This window comes from Strix aluco, chromosome 5 (assembly GCF_031877795.1).
Source record: "Strix aluco isolate bStrAlu1 chromosome 5, bStrAlu1.hap1, whole genome shotgun sequence".
Lineage (NCBI taxonomy): Eukaryota > Metazoa > Chordata > Aves > Strigiformes > Strigidae > Strix > Strix aluco.
In genome coordinates, this window is record NC_133935.1 from 53,782,716 (window position 1) to 53,803,113 (window position 20,398).

The 20,398-nt window shown below is 41.6% G+C and overlaps 1 protein-coding gene across 3 annotated transcripts; it reads left to right on the forward strand.

Annotated features, from left to right (window-relative positions):
• Positions 1–116: 116 nt before the first annotated feature.
• AMIGO2 (adhesion molecule with Ig like domain 2) lies at positions 117–9,158 on the forward strand. 3 transcript variants are annotated; one of them, XM_074827374.1, is made up of 2 exons: positions 117–484; positions 7,414–9,158. In XM_074827374.1, exon 2 carries the CDS (start codon positions 7,487–7,489, stop codon positions 9,050–9,052), a length of 1,566 nt encoding a protein of 521 aa, XP_074683475.1. In that variant the 5' UTR covers positions 117–484; positions 7,414–7,486; the 3' UTR covers positions 9,053–9,158. The 3 variants fall into 3 exon arrangements, with proteins under 3 accessions (XP_074683475.1, XP_074683476.1, XP_074683477.1); XM_074827375.1 differs by lacking the exon at positions 117–484 and adding an exon at positions 966–982; XM_074827376.1 differs by lacking the exon at positions 117–484 and adding an exon at positions 3,824–3,835.
• Positions 9,159–20,398: the final 11,240 nt, after the last annotated feature.

Sequence of the window (20,398 nt, forward strand, 5' to 3'; positions counted from 1 at the left end):
GCACTCCCCCGCCCGGGGCCGCGGCCCCCCGGGGGGGCGAGAGGCGGAGCGGGGGCAGGCGGTGCGCTCCTCCCCCGGGGCACCGACGGCTCCGTCCCGCGGCCGCGGAAGCACCCGGGAGCGCGTTCGAGGGGAAGCGACGTTGGGTCCGGCGCTGAGCGGCAGGGTAGGGGGGAGGGGGGGGACAGGGAAGGCGGAGGCAGGAGGGGATAAAACCCCCGGCGCCGCCGTGACCGGGAGTCTCCTGCCTTCCCTCCTCACCCACCGCCGGTACCGGGCTCCGGGCCTCCGCTCCATCCCCGGGGGCAGCGGGCCAGCGCTGCCTGCGCCCGCGGGGGAGCGCAGCGGAGCCGCTACCGTGCTCCCGGCGGCCCCAACTTCCCCCGGCGGCGGAGAGGAGAGGAACATGCATGGCCGGGGCTGGCGGCGGCGGCGGGGCCGGCATCGCGCTCCCCGGACATGAAGCGGCCGCCAGGAGCTCCAGGTAACGCTGCCCGGCGGGGTGGCGGAGCAGACATCTCCCCAGTAGCCGGGGTATGGCGGGCGGCAAGGGTCCGGAGGGGCAGGAGCGGGGCTGGGAGGGGCCGCCGGAGCCGTACTTTTAGTCCGCCCCGCGCCCCCCCCAAGCGAAAACCCCCGGCTCCGGCGGCGAGCGCAGCCCGGCACCGGGCGGGGAAGACCCGGTCCCTGCCTCCGGAGCGGCTGTGGCCGAGCCTGCCCCGGGAAGGCGGTCAGAGACCCCTCAGGGGGGTGAGCGGGCGAGGCGAGGGGCCGGCGCGATGCCCGCGGCTGCCCCCGGTCCGATGCCGGTTTAGCCCGCCCGGCCGCCGGGATCGCCAAAAGTTTGCCCTCCGCCGACCCCCGGTAGGGATCGGGGCGCTGCAGCAGTCAGTCCCCATCGGGAGGCGGGCAGGAGCCCCCCTCTTCGTAGGCATGGGGGTTTCCTCTGAAGTTTAGCCCGTCAGAGAAGCCTTTGGAGGCGGTGAGGATCCTACGCTGGGCAACTAAACTTTCGTAAAATCTGGCATTGCTTGGAGACTGGTTACTGATACTGTAACAGGCACTGCCGCTTATCATTGCATTTTTTCTTAATTATTTGCTGATCTCCTTAGCAACTGAAGTCATTTGGAAGGTTTAAGCTAGGGTGCATCTTGATTTATGAAGTAACATGGCAAGAAGGATGCATTGTTGTTTCACTGATGGGTATTTCCCTTGTACTCTCTCAAGAGGGGTAAGAACTGCAGAGTGTTGACTTCACGTAGCTGGTACTGCCATAGGCTCCGTGGTATGTCACCCAGTTGCTCATCTGTGTCTCAGTTTTCTTTAAACCAAGTGAGTTATCATGGATGCAAAAAAAAAAAAAAAAAAAAAAAAAGAAATCTGTCTTCAGACGAATTCAATCTTTAGTGAAACACGAGTGGGAGAAGATAGTTTTATCTGGCTAAGGTTACTAGGACAAATTAATCTCTAATTCAGCACTATTCAGGTCTGGTCAGGTGCTGGCCAGAGAGTCCACTCCATTTGCCAGACTGACCTTAGGATCAGCTTGATGCAAAGGTGATGTAAAGCCATTTTTTCATCACTGTTATGTCCTGCTTAGCCTAGTTCAGGGATTTAGTCCAGTGTATCAAGACATCACCCAGATGTAGCTCACCAACTGTCTCTGCTATCAGATCCATCATGTCACTAAATCTCATGGATTACGGTGGTTGGATAATCCAGATCTGCTCAGTCAGAAATGCTAAGCACAGCTGTCAGGCAGATTTGATGCAGAGTGCCTTTCCCACTCAGGAATGATAAAAGCAGAGTAGATCCTGGAGACTGGAATGAGGTGGCCGCTACACAGGTATTTCCACTGACAGCATCCCCACACACACACAAGGAATAGAAGTTTATGCAGACCTTCCTTATAAGTGTAACATTTTAAAAGATTAAATGTAGGATGCCACTAGTCTGTTTGTAATTAACAGCTGCATCATGTACTTAAACAGGATTCATAAAGTTAGGATTAAAAGCATGAATAATTGTACTTGTATAATATTGTTCTTATAAATTAATTAAACTGCGTTCTAACAGTCACTTTTTCTTCTGAGTTCACGAGGGAAGCTTTGTCAAATGCCAAGCCAAAGAACAAGGGCTGTGAGGAAACATGGTTAACACCTGAGCCATCACTGGTTTATTTCATGTATTATATTTAATACAGCCCTGATTCATGTAGACTGGTATGTAGACTGGTAAAAGGGGGAGAGCAACTGTGTGGGCACTAGAAGTCAATGGGCAGGTGTAGAGGTGCATGAATGACTTGTGGGCTGGAGAGACCGGGGGACAAAGGAGTCAAAGAAGATGGTCGCAGGAGGCGTGGCACAAGGGAAAGAGCTAGGACATGTAGAAATGATGTGGATCTTCTGGAGGGTGGACTGAGATCTTTAATATTTTCTAGTCTTTGATCTCTCTAGAGGCTCAACAGTATTCCTGCAGTAGTACAGCAGGGTTGTGTGCAAATATTTGCATTTTCACTGTGCAGAAAGTGCCAGCCAGATGTGGGACTATTTGCATCACCAATGTACAGGAAGATGTTATTCCTACTGTAAAGCATTTCTCAATCCAGTTTGTTTAATGTTGAAAAGACTAATGGTAGTGTTTGCAAAAGCATTCAGGTGACGTGATCTCTAGTCCAGTCTTCACTGCTTAAATTAAGAGATGGATTTTTTAGCAAAATCTCAAATGAACTGTGAGAGATAGCTTGGTGTACAGCTTTCCCTGGAAGAAACAGCAATAAGCCTGAAGGTACTTACAGGAGAAGAGAAAGCTGGTATAGAGATTATTAATGTAGCATTAGTGACAGAGAGCCCAGAGAAAGTGGAAATGAGTGTTTAGGGCATTAGCTGATCCTGCAGTGATAACTGATGGTGAGGATGTTTATGGTTGTCCAGCATTCCCCTTTTCCATAAGCAACTCTAGGTATTCATTACTTTAAAAAAAACCAAAACAAACAAACAAACAAAAAAAAAAACCAAACAAAACAAAACAAACCAAACAAACAAACAAAAAAAACCCACAAAACAAAAACCAGCAAACACACACACATTAAAAAGATCAAAACCAAGAGCCAAATCCTCAACTTCTCTAGGAGCTGATCTGTTGTAGTCAATTATGCCATTCCTGACAACAGAGTATATATACATATGTCCTGCATTTCTTCTTGAACAGCTAAGAAGCATATGCACCATTGCTGCACAGATGAATCCTCTCAGGGAGTACTGTGGTTTTGGCAGTGAACTTAAAATATCACACTTTAACACCACAAACAAATTATTTCTTTGAAAAAAATTCAAGTACAAAACTTCCAACCACGCCCTTCACTTTACTATAAATCAAAAAAGCTATTTACCCAGCTCATTCAGAAATAATGGTGAAGTACTTAGCCAGAGTCTGTTGGCACATGTTAGCTGGTAGTATTTAATAGCAATATCTCTCTTGTAAAAATATGTCATATTGAAGTTTGTAAAATAGTACTTTTCTAAAACCTGAAGTAATGTTACTGGGATGAAACAAAATTCTGCTTTTTAATATAAGGCTGATTGTAGGCTTTGTTCTTCCTTGCCACTTAACATGTACACATGACTAACCCAGAAATGTTTATGCAGTCATTTTGAATAAGTTCAAATGATCACATAGGTTATAAATATTTATGTTGAACATGCTTGGCTTTGCAGATCATCCTGTGTAACCTGTGCAGAAGTTTTGGGGAACACAGGTTGAGGAGCAATTTCCAACTCAACGGTCCTACTCTCCAAAAGGGCAAAGAACCTGTTGGGAATGTAGGCACTGCACTGTGAGTTGGGCATGGCAAGGAAGGTTTCTGCTTGTCAGGGTACTTGCCAAATAGTCTTGTGTATCCCATGGTATGTTTATGATGTCTCTAATTTGGATTTTCTTCACCGGGCAAGGCAAGTTATCTGAAACAGTTTTCATTTGATAACTTCAACAAGATTCGGAAATGGACAACGCAGTTTTCAGCCCCTGCAAACTGTCTTTGTTCCTTAGAACTCAAAGGTATTATGCTGATTTACACCAGACACTGATCTGCCCTTGGGATTTAGTTGCAGACTAGCTCAGAGTTTCTGGCCAGATAATTGTAAGTATGGACAGAAACAAACTTGCAAGGTTATTTAGTGTATTAAACTTGGTAACCTTTCCAAAACTGAGCATTGACTTAATATGTCCCATTTGGAGTATCTCCAGGATTGCAGTTATATTCAACATAGGAACTGATTTTTGAAAGTGCCATTCATCTTTTTGCAAGTGTAGTTACATTAAAAATTAGGCTGTATAGGTTGCAGAATTCAGCATTCAAATATTGGTGGGAAAGGCAACCTATGCAACAGCAGCTTGTCTCCCATTTTGTGGATGCTTTATAATTCAGCACATTGTTTTATGGTATGCAGTTTTCCGATACCTTGCTTCATGCAATGTACTAACTAGAGCAGTTATTAAATTATTTTTTCACCTGTCAGTGTGTTTCCGTTGTGCCTTATGTACTGCATTCCATACAAATCCACAGTGAGGTACAAAATTATTTCCTGATGGTCATTTCTGTAATGCTTCATAGGTCTCACCCTCTAGAAGAAATTGTATATATTAATAGCGCTTAGGGATATGGTGTAGTTGAGAACTGTCAGTGTTAGGTTAACGGTTGGACTAGATGATCTTCAAGATCTTTTCCAACCTAGATGATTCTGTGATTCTGTAATTGTTGCCATAGACTAGCTAGCTAGCAAAACCAACAAAGTTAGGTGCTTAGGACTGGTTAAAAAAATATATTCCTCTGGGTTCCTAACTTCCCACTGAAAACCCCATGCAGTCAGATTCTTCAATAGGATCTAAAAGCCTAGAAGACTTTATGAATCTTGATAGTAACATCCCTTCAAATCAATCTATTTATTTTTACAATATTTCTATATTTAAGATCATATTGCTATATCTCTTTTATAGACAGAGAAGCAACGAGAACACTTACAGTCAGAAGTCAGAGTGCCAGCTAGTCACAGCATTTTGACTCTCATCTCAGCACTTCTTCAGATCAGTCCTTCCTAAACTTAATACACAGAGGTTCCTTAATTTCTAAGTGTCAAGCTGGTGACTATAATATGTTCATTGTTTTCTAAAAGTTATGAGTTCACATAATTTGCCTGATTTCACAGGAATTCTGTAGAAGAGGCTAGGATATGCTCCAGTTCTCAAGTATAGGCATTGACTGAGCTCCTGAGGTAATCACCCTTTCTTTTCCCTGTTCTTCCTCAGAACCTGTGCACGGTGTGAGGAAAGGGTTTGGGGAAAAAAATGAAGCAATCATGTAACTAAAGACCATATATAAAATTTAAAATGCCACAGAAAACCTTAATTCTGACACTTTAATTTTTGAGCACTTGACTTGGCAGCCTTGCCATTCTCTTAATACAGTTTTTGATAATGCAAACATTTAAAGCCAATGTATATATAAATTCTTGTGAAAGGTGAATTCTCCTGTCCTGCTGCCTTCATATTTCTTCTTTTAATGGGTCATTAGAAGGTTCAGCTCTTTAGATTCATAGCACATCCTCTGCCACTTGACTCGAGAGTAGATTTGTCAGTAGAAGACATCAGCTTGCCAGATTGGCAGAGGGTTAGAGAAGGAGGAGAATAAGGAACTGAGGAGGAGTGGAGATTAGTGCATTTCACATATATTAATTAATTGCATAGATAATCTTAGATTCATAAGTAGCAGATGCAAATTCTCCAGAGAAGTGTGTTCTAAGGTTCACCTCCTGAATCTTTCTTCTGCTTAACCCTCTTCTTGCATTTTACACCCTCCCCATCTGCTTTGCCAGTCTTGTAGGCCTTAACTGACTTCTGCATCCTCAAACCACATCTTCCTTAGTTGCTACATTAGTAATGATGATGTTCCGTTAGCACTTTCCTCCCTGGTTTTGCCCTTCCTTCCCTATGCATCCCTTATCCTCCTTTTCCCTCTCTCCCCTTCTTTAGCCGCTTCTCTGCCCTGCTGTCCTCCACCATTTAGATCTTGATTTTCATGTTTTTGTACTCAAGACTCATCCTTTCTTCACCCATCTTGCCTCATCAGAGAATGCAACTTCTCATTTCATTCTGCTTCTTTCCATCTGAGGTTTCTTCTTTCTCCTCCTTCCCACTGCCACTGCCATAGCCTCTCTCAGCAGCACAGAGCAGACATTGCGCAGTTTGTCCTGCTCAGATGCTGTTCCAACAGGTGGGTGAGTTTGGAGAAATGAGGTATGAGGTTAATACGACGGAGCTGAATACCGCGTTTGAGTTGTGAAGGGGTGGGGATAATAAAAGCATATGGATTCACACAGGAATTTACTGACAAACTCTTAACAGGTATCCAGGGAGAGCAAGAGTGAACAAAAATGTTCATTGTGCTGCTATGTGTACATTTTCTTAGGAGATGGCAAAAAGCATATCCCTTGGCACACTACCCTGCCAAATGTCACGTCCCTGATTCAAAACATAGAGACACGAACATATTCTCAGAAAAGAGTATAGTTAGGTTTGTTCTTACTATTTAAGTGTGAGCAAAATATTTTTTCCTTTACTAAGTTTTCAGAAATGGCTGACTCATTCTTACTGAAAGTTCCCAAAACTTGCACCTGAGGTAGACACCTGGCATAGGTTTTCTCCTCAACAGTTATTTTCACAAAGGTAGAAGTAGCAGAATACAAACTATTCCAATTGGACATCTTGAATAACTTTAACAATAGGCTGTTGCTACCTGAACTATCAGTTACTGAATTAAAAAAAAAAAAAAAAGGGGGGGGGGGGAAGGGGGAAAAAAAAAAGGGGGGGAAAAAAAAGGAAAACATCGTATGACATTTAAAAGTGAAGTAGTCTGAGGAAATTCTTTGCTTGAAAATGTGTGACATTTTCTGATTGGGAAGAAGCACATGTTGTAACTGCTCCCCACTAGACAAGAAAATAGTATTTTTGGATGAGGCTTTTTCTTTCCTGTACCAGGAGTTTTCTGTCTGGGTTGGTTTGGAAACAGGTAGGGGATGCCATTACCCAATCATGTTCCACAGAGGAACATTTCTGATTTATGTTTTTTACAAACTGTCAGAAATTGCATTCCTTGGTCCAAGACTGAAGAATAGCTGCATTGTTTTTGAAGAGAAAAAATATATCTGTAGTGTGAATATTTACACAAGTGCAGAATTTCATGTTTTCATAAAACCAGTGTTAAGCTTACATCACCTAGGAACAACTAGATTTTATAGTTAACAGTATGAAACATTAAGGATTAATTCCCCATATTTTTCAAAAGGCACGATAAGAAATCAGGCAGGGTATGAATCGTGAATGTTAACATGCTGTACCTCTGTATCCCTCTTTTGACAGCAATTAGTGCAAAGCTAACTGCACATATAATCTGTGGCAAGGAGCACTGGGAGACAACTAAGAGACAGTGACAATGTCTTTAAACTGGCAGACAATTGGTACTCGACTTGGAGTTTTTAAAGTGAACTGCAAAGGACTGGCATGCCTCTTGGTCTTCACAGTGAGCATTTGTGGCAGTGCCCCAGGGATGTGTCCAACAGCCTGCATCTGTGCCAGTGATATCGTAAGCTGCACCAATAAGAACCTCTCTCGAGTGCCAGGAAATCTTTATAAATGTATGAAAAGGCTGGATCTGAGTTATAACAGAATTGGGTTTCTGGAGCCTGAATGGGTCCCAGCGCTGTTTGAGAAACTGAACACTTTAATAGTCAATCATAATAGCATTAGCAGCATTATCACTGGAAGCTTTTCCACAACCCCAAATCTGAAGTACCTAGACTTGTCATCCAACAGCCTGAAGACACTGAGCAGCCCTGTGTTTCAGGAGCTGAGAGTGCTGGAGGTTCTCCTGCTGTACAACAATCACATAACACAGATAGAGTCTTCAGCCTTTGGAGGATTGTACAAATTGCAGAAACTATACTTAAGCTATAACTTGCTCTCACATTTCCCGCTGGACTTGTACACTGGAAAACATAAACTGACAGACCTTGTGTTGCTGGACATTTCCTTTAATCACATCCAGTTGATGCCTATTCAGCGCCTGAGTTCAGTGCCAGCCAAACATCTTAGTGGAATTTATCTTCATGGCAACCCATTTTATTGTGACTGTGTGCTGTACTCCATGCTAACCTTCTGGTATCAAAGGCACTTCAGCTCAGTGGTGGACTTCAGAAATGAGTACACCTGTTTGTTGCGATCAGACCCAAGAGGTTACAATAAACTGCCTTTATTGCACGACAACTTTCTGAATTGCTCTGAAAGCACCGTCAACAGCTCTTTCCAAGCCTTTGGGTTTATTCACGATGCCCAGGTTGGTGACAGGCTGATTGTACACTGTGACAGCAGAATCAGCGATGCGGGCACGCACTTTGTTTGGGTTAGTCCAGACAATAGATTGCTGGAGCCAGACAGGGAGACCAACAACTTTAAGGTGTTTCGTAATGGCAGCCTGGAGATAACAGATGCCCAGCTAGAGGACTCAGGGCTGTATTCCTGCATCGCAATAAATAAGAAAAGACTATTAAATGAAACCATAGAGGTTAGAATAAATGTTAGCAATTTCACAGTGAACAGATCCCATGCTCATGAAGCATTTAATACAGCTTTTACCACCCTTGCTGCCTGTGTAGCCAGTATTGTTTTAGTACTGCTGTATCTCTATCTGACCCCCTGTCCATGCCAATGTAAGGCGAAAAGGAGGAAGAGGAAGCTGAACCAAAGCAGTGCCCACTCATCCATACTGAATTCCACACCACCACAAGAGCTGCCAGCCGACGAGAAGAAGGCTAGTACTGGTAAACGGGTGGTTTTCCTGGAACCTGTGCACGAACCAAAACACAGTCAGAACGGGAAGGTAAAACTGTTCCCTAATGACAATATCATTGCTGAGAGTATCTTAAAAACTACTCGAACAAAATCCGACTCCGATTCTGTCAACTCCGTGTTCTCAGACACACCTTTCATGCCATCAACTTAGTTTGCTGCCTGTGTTTGTATCGTGCAGTTACATTTCTGAATACCTCCTTTGCTTGTAGCAACCATCAGGAAAAACAAATAAAAAGAGATAAAATGTTTTAAAAAAATGTATCTGTTGTCAGTCCTTGAACTGTGTCTCCTCTCTCTGTGAGTGTAGGGCCATGCGACAGTGATACCTCCTTCAGGAAAAGCAAACAGTGTGGCATTAATGTGAATGTCTTCAGTGAAGGCTTAGCCTTGGCTTTTACTCTCTGGTCCATACATAGCAATTTCTCATGCATGTTTAGAGGCACTTTCAGTGCATGCAGCTGACTCTTCAGAGGCAGGGTCTGACCCCTATAAAACAGTCTCAGTCATGCTGATAACTCAGCTCCTGTGCAGTGAGCACAGAAGCAAACTCAGAAGGGTACTGAGAAAAATGTCGAGACTTCCTGCAATTCCTTTCACGGGCTTATAAAATCCTTACAATAAAATCCCTAGGGGAAAAAAGTCATGAGTTTCTTTGGACTGATCAGAACAAAAGGATTAGATTTGCCACCAGCATGCATAGCAGCACTGGATAAATGTTTATGGCCTTCAACTGATAATATGTTTGCTTGAAAACTTTAAATGGGGGGCATTGTACTCATTTTGTTCAAAACTTAGTCATGGGATTACTCATGAGAAGTAAAGTGGTTGTATTTGTTTGTAAATATTGACACATAATGAAAACAGGTAGAAGTTAACACATTACCTTTGCAATTGTCTTTGTCAAGGAATGAAACTTGTCAGTCATGAGGACTCAAGCTAATTAGCACTAACTCATTAAGCTACAATAACTGGATTTATTATAGTCAGTTGTCTTAACCTCTGCAGCTTGCTGTGGCATCACACGGTGAACAAGCCTAACATCATCACCAGGGCTCGAGCTTCATCTTAGGTGTGGCTGGCTTCTCTCCAGAGGTAACTTCACAAAATAGGGGGAGTATTTCGATTAATCTCTCCAGTGTCACATGGTTCCAGCAAGTGGTTATAAAATTTGCTTCCTAAAAGAGGAAGCTTCTTAAAAGAGAAAATACCATATTTGGTCAAACTCATTAAAAATATAAAAGACTATGCACTGTGAATTCAGAAAGCACAGCTTTTCTCTAGACTTGGCTCTTGTCTAATATGTACTGTTTCCTTCTTTGCCCAAATGGTTGGACTGGATGATCTTCAAGGTCTTTTCCAACCTAGATGATTCTGTGATTCTGTGATTCTGTATCATTGTCAAAGTTTATGAACCTGGTAAGACTGGCCTGAACTGGTGATGCAACATAGGTTGCATGAAGTGTTGTGTTATTGGAATGAGCATACTGTTCTATTTGTTATTTCTTTTTCTATTTGCCCCCTTTTTCTTTCTTTTTAGCATACTGGGACTGGAATGGACTTTGCCAATCTTTCTCACATTGAGTAATACCAACTTCAAAGGGTTTCTGCAAGGAATTACAGTTTACCAAAGAAGAGTAATTGGAGCATGTCTGTCTCATTCTATCTTTGGGGAATATACTGAAAGGGTAAAGGATAAACAAAATCAGAATTAAAGGGTTACACGGTATGGCAACTGTAATTTATTTTTGAGAGGCTTACTGTAACAGCCACTTGCCATTTTTTGTGATTTCTTTTGAGAGGCATGTCATCATGCTAAAGCTTATATCTGGCTGAGCCAAAGCTGTCAACAATTGATTTGCTACAGAGAAATCCTGACGTAGCTAATTGTTTGAAAGCAAGCTATCTGGAAAACAGATTAGATCAGGAAACAGTGTTGCTGTGATGTGCACAATGTGGAATTAGAAAACTGCTAGAGATTTTAATTCAGATATTCAGGGAAATGGAAGATGGAAAACATTTTTCTAGGCAGAGGATAATAAATATTTAGGAGAGAGACATGACCATGCATTTGGGTCTTTTATTTGTACATTTATCTGTGTAAATTTAAACATGGCTTCAGCTATCAAGCAGGTTAGCATCCTTTCATTAAGCTCTTTCCCTCTTTTGTCTGTATACATGCATTAAACTAAAATCCATATGTTTACATATAAGGTATGAGGAGAAAACAGTGATTGTCTTTGCTAAAATCAGTGATATAGTTGGGTCATCTGTCAGTGAGGCAAAGGCTTCACACTGTCTCCTTCTTAAAGATTTTTTTATTGAAAAGATTCAGCTAAGCTGCGTGACCTGCTGCTGTGCAACGCACATGGTGGGTGTCCCCCGCATTGCACAAGGAGACAATCAGCAACCCAGAGCCAAAGGGCTGAAATGGTGGTGAGGCAGAGTAGGAAATGGAGAGGCAAATACTCCCATGGAAAGTTGTACAGATCAGTTACAGCTCTGGGCAGATATTATGCTCTGTTGTCATACATGAGCTTAATTGACCCAGATTTCGGTGTTTACACAAGAGCGCTGACGGTCAGTTCCAAATTGGGCTGAAAAGAAAACATGCTGTCATCAGTGTGGCTGGGAAACAGATGTACACATCTCCTTAGCAGCTACGGCTGAGCAGGTGCACCCCGCTGCTGTTCACAGTGCGAGGCAGTGACACCGTGCCACATCAAACTCACTGTGCATTTTAAATCTGCATGGTAGTCCTAAATAAAAAAGGTAGAGATCCTGCAGCCTTCCTTCCACGGAACTGTTGTCTTTCAGCAAGATGTGGGGATTTGTGGGATAAGAGTAATTCTGCCAGATGACTAGAGAAGCTGAGTGTCGATCTAAACAGCAGATATTTACTGTGACTATTAACTGGCTGTATTTTACTGACTGCTTCAAAGTGCCCACAGTTGTAGCTGTGATTATGAACAAGGTGGTAAAACCGAAGCTTTGAGAGAGCCGTTGGCTTGTTTGCTGCTTCTTTACATTATCATAGCCTCATAAGTTCAGTAGGTGCAGCTTTAATAAAGATTTTTCAAGTCTTTACTGAATATTTGTCATATAACACCAACACCATAGATCTACAATCCCTGTCCTCTTTGTGGAAGGCTGTGGAAAGGCAATGCAGCTCAGCTGTTCCTCTCTTCCCACCACAATGCAAGCCCCATGAGGCACTGCCATCCAGCTCCACAGCCACGCAGAGCCCTGGGTGGTCTCCTGGACAGGAGGGGTTGCCCAGACATCGCACTAGCAGCTCCAGTATGGTCCGCCCTCCTAGTGAGTCTTCATCAGCAGGCCTATCCTACCACCATGTCATCCCCATTAGCCTATGTCCTGGATTTCCTGTTGCTGCTTCCAGCAACTACCAAAGAGCTGAATGATATTTTTAATACAGAGTGAGCTCAGTTCTGCAAGGTGTTGAGTGCTCTGGCTCCAGTCCAGCCACGCTCTTAAAATGGGTTTGCATTAAGGCAGAGGTACCAACCCACTGGCAAGAATTCTCTGGTTGGTCATGGAGTCACTGGCTCTGCAAGATGCCCAGAATGAGGTATTCCCCATGCAGCTCAGATAACCCCAGGTGAGTTTTGCTCTCCCTTGTCTTCTTTCCAGTGCCTGAGACTGTGCCACACAAGGTCATAGACAGGGCTCTAAGCTATACCTGAATACTATGTCTTTTTGTGGGGCTCCTTTAAACCTAGGTCCTCCGCCACTTTAACAGTGGTGATCAGCTTTTCTCTTACTCAAGGACCTATTGCATCAGTTCCAGCTGTCTCATAGATCACAAATAAGGGTAATGGCTGCAGACAGCTCTGAAAGGTCATGTTCTTGCCTCTGTGCGTTTCCAGTACTGCACATGCCTGCAAGGCATAAGCTTTTGTGGAGTGCATTGGAAACTGGTCATGTGAAGCCAGCATGAAGCCTCTTAGGCCAGTCCTGAGCGTAGCAACAGCAACTGCACAACTGCATTGTCCCTATATTACCCACCTGTAGTGGCAAGTGAGAGGGAAGGCTGCTAGTCATCTCTCCTGACCTCTGTAAGGTCGAGTATCTAACTGCGACCACCTCGCTAGTGATGAACACGTACAATGGCTGACTGCCCCTCAAATAGCCTGAGCAGCTGCCAACGAAGCTGGAAGCGGAGGGTGAACCGAAGTGCTTTCCTGATACCAGCCCTTAATCTGCAGCTGATTATGACAGCCAGCACCATGTCCTTTTAGCCCAGATGTTTACCCGCAACTTGTCAGGCAAATAGTGCTCCAGGTTAGTAATGTACCTATCTCCTTAGCATTGCTTCTTCGAAAAGTCAGATTTCTGAGGACTGCTAATGACAGTGTCAAAGGACTAACGGATTATATAGCTCATTTTTCTAAAAAAGCAAAACCCTAGGGTCAAGTTGTGATTAAACCATAAACTTTCATTTAGGATAGCACAAAATTATTTCTTCCTGCTAGAGTAAATCAACCTCCTTCAGAGTGCTTTTATACCTTGACTGAAGCATATTCCTAATAACCTCTCATGTCTATGAACTGGGTGAGAATAAATCAGTCTTTACAGGCCAAAACATGTTATTGTGGTCATCTCTAAAGTGACAGTCCCCTGTGGACTACAGCTGCTGGCCATCCCGCCCAGAACACACTTCTGCTCTCTTCGTCGAGGCTGAGCCATCACCATTTGGCCGTGGCAGGCGCAGGGACCATTTCCAGCCTCTTCCTTCATAGTTCTCTGTGTCAAGACTGGCTTTAAAGATGGTTTCTGGATGTACTGCAAAGCTGCTGGAAGGGATCATTTTAATTGATTAATTAAAACAGCTACTTCCAAATGGCTTCTAAATTATGAGAACTGGCATTGGTAAGTAGTATCTTTTGAGAAGACAGGATACACTTTTCATTTACAGATTGAGCAATTTAGATTTTACTTTCTTTTTGCTTTTTCTGGTAAACAATATTTGAATCATTATATATAGAGAGAGAGAGTGCATATTTAGAGATTTTTTCCTGTGTTTCTTTTATGTATTTCCATTTGTCCAGTAAGACTCAGATGTGGATAAGAGTAGAAATTTGAGGTTGAGGAGGATAAGGGCAAGAAATAATTCTGGCCAAAGTTCACTGGCTAATGTCTGAGGTCTTACCTTCAGTGGGTACATAATAAAAATAATTTAAAAATTTGAAAACATTACCTAAATACAGATTTCATGGGTATTTTGGAGGGTCTGGGTGTTAACAGAGTTCTGACAGTAATACAGGTATGAAAGTAATCCATACAAAATCAAAGCGTAAGAATATCAGTATTTGTTTTTGAGAAAGAGCTATCCCAAACTTGCTGAAGAGGTCATGTCATAGGTAAAAGGACCATACCTCTCTTCATTACTTAATAGAAAGTTCTAATTTAATGTTAAGGAACTGAACAGATGCAGTGGAGAAAATATTTTTCTTGTGAATTACTGGTTTATGCTCTGATTATATTAGGTTGATTTTTTTCCTTATATAAATCTATTTTTCTTTCCTTTGCAGAATTACTTAATTAACTGGAATAATGTCTTCTAATTTAGTTCTCCTAATGAACTCTACATTTGGTAGGTGAGGAAAAGAGGGTCAAAAATGATACAATCAGTTTGATGACACCTAGATATCGGGAAAAGTTGTGGTGGATTTAAGTGATCAAACATGAGATTATCCAGGCATAGAACTGTGGGTTGTTATAATTTAACTGAAACTGTCTGTCTCATTGGAATAATTCAAGTTGGCATATTTTAAGCTTTTTATTTTAAAGGAGAAAGACTATTTGTCTTTCTATTGCATCAACTTAACTAAATTGATCTAGAAACCATCACTAATGTGAAACAACTCTCTTAGCATAAAGGAACTGTGGTATACAGAGAGGCTGTCCATATGAATATTTCTGATGACAGCCCAGGATCAACTGTAAGTATTTCCTTGGCAATCTAGAGACAAAATGCGTCACGCAGACCTTTTCTAGACAAGCAGGAAGATATTTTCTTCAATCAGATTGGCTCAATCAACAAACTCAGTTGAAATCCTTATTTAGCCCTTACCACAAATCACCTTTTGAATTCAGTGCCTTTATTTTCACATTTGAACTATGTGTGGAGAATCATAAGCTACTACAGCATATATCCCTGATAGGAACATCAGGAAAGGAGGAGAGCAGTGGGGACAGAGTGAACATATTTGCTCAAGAGCTGCCTAATACAGTACACTGCCAATTTCTCTCCTCAAGGGTTAATGGCCCTAAAACCAAAATGCTCACCAGACACCCTCTCCAGAGGGGGTGGAGGCTCAGATATCCGCTCCTGCCACAGAGCACAGAGCCTCAGCAAGTGCAAATGCTGCCCTTTGCATAAGATAAAATGTCCTTTCACAGAAATGAAAGAATATCTAGCACTTTCCCTGGTAACTGAGGGGCTGTCAGCAAGAATATACCACAAAATAAATTAGCTCTGATAAGCACTGCTGTTGCCTGGAGCATCTCAATTAGCCTTTTGCACTTGGAGTAGAGGGTTTTATAGCACTAGAGCCTCAGAACAGGCTACATCTGACTTTTGTCCTCTGCTCTTTTTACCTGGCACCAGAATCACTGAAAACCACTGATTTTGTTATATTTTCTACGTGAGTGTTTAGAACAAACAAAATCTTGAGCCTTTCCCCAGGCACTCTACTGTTGCCTAATTGTTGGTGAAAGGGAAACAAAGTTTTTCTCCTTGGTTTTAGTGCCAGAAATGAGATTCTTTCTGATTTAAGCCATAGAGGGAACAGTGTTGGTATGGTGTTACTACTGCTACTAACATGCTCAGATATGTCAGTCAACTCTAGATCCTGCTGAAGAAAATGTTTGGCAAAAGAGCAAAGGATGTATTTGCTTCTCTGATCTTGTTTTTAAAGCAGAATTTACTATACTTGAGCTATTGCCCAAAATTATTTCAAACCCTATCTTTTAAACTAACTTTCATGAGCTCAAGTGAATGACATTTGTAGTTGCAATCCAATCAGTAATTTTGTAATTTGGGGATGAGAGAACTTTCCCTTGATTTTATCTCCTCGCCTTCCCTTTTTGTTCATATGCTAAAAAGATAGTTGATCTATTTTTCAATGCATATGTTTCCCCTTCCCTGTTTATTTTCAAGCATGGGTAATCACTGTGTACAATTTAAGCAAAATGATCATGTTGCAGTGAATGGTCTCTATAATGCATATGTTCTGTAGAGATAAACTGATTTGTTGAGTATGCTGTCCTGTATATCATTTGACATTTTAAAAATATATTTAGACATGCTGCTATTATTGTTGCTACATTTGTGATATATAATTTTCTTAATATTTCCTTCCCATTTCAGAAAAAAATACAATAAAATTTCAAAAATCACTGCATTTACTAAAACCAGTCATTTTTGTCCTCTAACGCTGTAATGTTTTTGTCTTTTAGCATTCCTGCCTATTAATTCACACCTATTGCAGAGTCAGTCTGGCATTCAACAGCACCTGCTTCATATCAGATGTGAAAACAGGCTTCTTTCCTTCACCTAGCAAGGAAAACACTTTTTTTATGAATAACACTTCACCCCACATACACAAAGTCTGTCATAAAATTTGACCCTAGGCAGAGTCTGTGTCTGGTTTAAGAAATGTTACAGGTATGTAGAAGCTACATTCTTGTTATTTATTCCGAGGAATTTTATTACTGGGTTAGCAATGTGGCTGTTGGCATTATCATTTTGTATTAAAGAAAATGAATTCTCATTGGTGCTCCATCTGCAAAATTGCTGTTGCAAAGTGCTGTTTGCTGTATTCAGACTGCTTATGATGAATTCCCAACTCAATCATGTGCCTGTCATCTCGTGTAAGTGCTTGAGAGCGATAAGAATGCACACGGCCAGCTCTGCAGCACGGCCAGACCCTACTCCTTTTATACTCAGAGGGGAGAAATTGTTGGAAAGCACGCCAGAAAAATCAACATACTGTGTACTTGGCACATTTGTGGTGATTTATAATTTCTTCATAATAAAGAAATGCAATAGAAGGAAGTTTTAAAATTCTCATCATTACGATGCATAAAAAGGTTATAAAGCTACCCTGTCATTACTGTACCATTTTCATATCCTTCAAAAGTATAAGTAAATCTCTCCCTATCCAGTATATACAATAGTATCACATTAGGCCTATACAAAAACCCACGCTCTCTGGGAATAACTCAGAGCTATGGGTATATTTCCTGTAGCTGTCCTGCAGGTCTTGCTCAGTAAAGCATAACTTGCAAAATTTATGTTTGTCTATTAGAAAGAACCATGGACTACACTAGTTTTCATTACCAGTGTGGATATGTCCCCTGCTGTATTATGCAGGGTGCATTTCATAGTGATGGCATGCGTGAGGGAGGCCCTTTTTCTTATCAAAACGATGGTCAAAAGGTCTGGGGCTCAGAGGCGGTACTGTTTTCTTACCATCCAGAAATGATGAGCTTCTCTTGTGGAGAGCACAGGCTGCAATTTGTTAAAAAGAGAAACATTGCAGAGGGAAATTTTTGCCAGGAGAAACATACTACTCTTTGAGTTAAAGGTGAGAAAATAACATACAGAAGTCAAATGTCAAAACTGAAAAACAAAAGCAGTACCTGAACTTTGTCAGGGACTCAGACTTTTGAAAGTATATTCAATCTTCATACTGTCTTAATGATGTCCTCCTGTGTAGAGAACTGTTGTCTCAATAATGCAGGTGCAGATCATCATCCCGGAAATGAGACCTTACCACAGACAGAAAAGAAGTACTTTCATGTTATTTTCAGTTGTCATGTCATGAGTTCAGGCCACTTTGCTCACAGTAGGTAAATGATAGTAATACTAATTCATGGTCTCCTTAAGAGGCAGTGGATAATTGGACTGATTTGTAAGGGTAGTACAGGACTAGTGACCTGGGTATTTCATTAAGTTTTTGAGCTTTTGAGTAGATCTTTTACTATCTCCAAGCCATCACTTGTAAAAATAAATAACTTTCAGGAGAGATGCTGAAATCTTGTCATTGAAGTAGGAGTGTTTAGGATTTTTATTTTTCCTCTACAGAAAATCAAGTAATTAACTTAATTGTGCCCTGAAGACAGAATGTAATATTTTCTTCATTAAAGATATATTCACTAAAGGGTGTGACATTGCAATGGAGTGTGTGTACTGCCATCAGATTTGCTAATTAATATTGCACTGTTCTAGTGGGAGGAGAAGAACTGACACAGTAACAGGTGAAATACTTGTACATCTCTGGAGACTAAATGTAAAAGATGAGGATTGCTCTATACGGGTCCCTAAACAGCCAATGTGGGAACTCATGTTCTCATGGAGCCCAGAAGAAACACAACTCTTCTGGCTGCTAACTGCACTCAGGTGGACCAATTGCAGCTGTCACCAGAATGGATGGATGCCAGAAATTTCAGGTATTCCAATACACTGATATAAAGCAAAGAAGGATTAACCTTATCTTTCTCATAAGGAATGTTTCTCTGTCCCAAAGCTCATGAGAGGAGTTTGATCAGAATTATAGAACTTGAAAAAGGAGCTTCGTGTATGTGTAGGAAGCTGTAAGCTACAATTTGTGACTGTTGATAACCACTGTGGAAATACTGTGTAATGGCATTTTGGTAATGCCTACTTTAAGATCTGACTCTGAACATGTTTATAGAGCTTGATTCATCAATAGCTGCAAAACATTTTGATTTCTTGTGACAGGAGGCATTATAGTAGCTCCTATTATATTAGAATGTTTCCATACCATGGATGCTTTTTGTATGTCTTTTTGCAGCACAGTAAGTGTACATTGTACTTCAAAGAGAAAATACTTTCACAGGTGGGTACTTATTAATAAACAATGTCTGTGTTTTCAAATATATGATGACATTAGTTGGTATGATCTTAACACTTTCACACAAGTACTCCCAGACTGTAGTCTGCTGTCATCTGCTTAGGTTGAAGAGAAATATTTTCCTCCAGAGGATGGTTTAGAGCTTCAGTAAGCCTTTCTCTCTGCACTGACCACACAGGAAAACTAGGGAGACTAATGTCATTGAACGTACATTAGCCTGTGGGAATATTGCCATAATGGACTATTTGAGTCTAACTCTCTGAATCCTTTCAAAAGGCCATGCTCTCAGCAGTGGCAAGTGCTTTTCTGTAACATCCATGCTGAAAGACTCCAAAAACCAACATACCAAGCCAACCTTTGAGGTCTTGCTATGTGCTGTAGTAGCCAGAGAGGAGCCTCACTGATTAGTGAAGATTGGATGCCAGCTGACCTTTCTAGGCTGCCAGCAATGCTCATTTTGGCTGTAAGGATTCAAAGCCTCTCATTGCTGAGAAAGAGTTGTCATCACTGACTGCTTCATGGAGTAGCACTGGTATATTTGTGACATTAATCTGCTGACACAACTTGAGTTCAGGCTTTGCTTTCTGCCAACTCTACTTCCTTCTGTGAATAATAGCAGAATCTGGAAGTTTTGTGGGTTTGTTTTTGCTTTTTTTTTACATCTTGTTTTTATTTAGTTTCTATATGAATTCATGAACACAAGCCAGAATTTACTGCACTGCCCCAGTGCAACCTCTTTTTCCTCTATCTCCTCTTCTCTGTATTTTGTGGAGGTTGCTCATGGCCAGGCTGAGGTTGTGATGTGCACCTGGCAAGAGATCCAGGGAGGATCCAGGAGGTCCAAGGAGACCTTTTTATGCCTGAGGAGTCTCTGCAAAGTTACATAGTTTGGAAATATCCAGGTAAGATCTGACAACATAGGGCACATCACTCTTGATCTATACCAAAATCTAAAAATGTGTTTTGATATTCAAAGCAGTTTCTTGAATGTTTCAAAAATCCTCTAAGACTGTAAGTAATCTTTATATGAACAATATAAATATACTGTGTCTGTGCACGATTTTAATTTTGACAGCTGAAGCACAAAGCCACTGCAGTTTTCTATCACTGTTTCCAATTTAAGAATATCAATAACAAACCCCTCCATTTTAGTCACCCAAAACCAGCAATCACACCATCAGTGAGGCTGTTAAAGCTAGAAGAGAGTTGAGCTAAGTTTTAGAAGGGACAATGAGAGATGGCTAGAGATCAGTAAAAAGAAGCGTGACTTGAGTCTCTGAAGTAGGTAATCTAAGGGACAGAGCACATCAGGAAAGGTAGGAATTGGTGATACATACATCAAATGTACAATGATAAACTTACAGGAGATAACTTAAAAAATTGGGAGCAAAGTGCATTACAACAGCACCAAGACCTTCCTAAGAACCTAAAATCAAATGGAGTCATACAAAAAGTAGAAATAAGGAACATAATTAGCTATGAGTTTAAAAGGAATTGAGAAAGTTCAGATGGTTAAGGTGTTAACATCATTTTGGAACATGAAGGCAGCAAAAATATGCAAGGTACAGTAAGTACCTGAGAAGCAAAAGAAGGGCAAA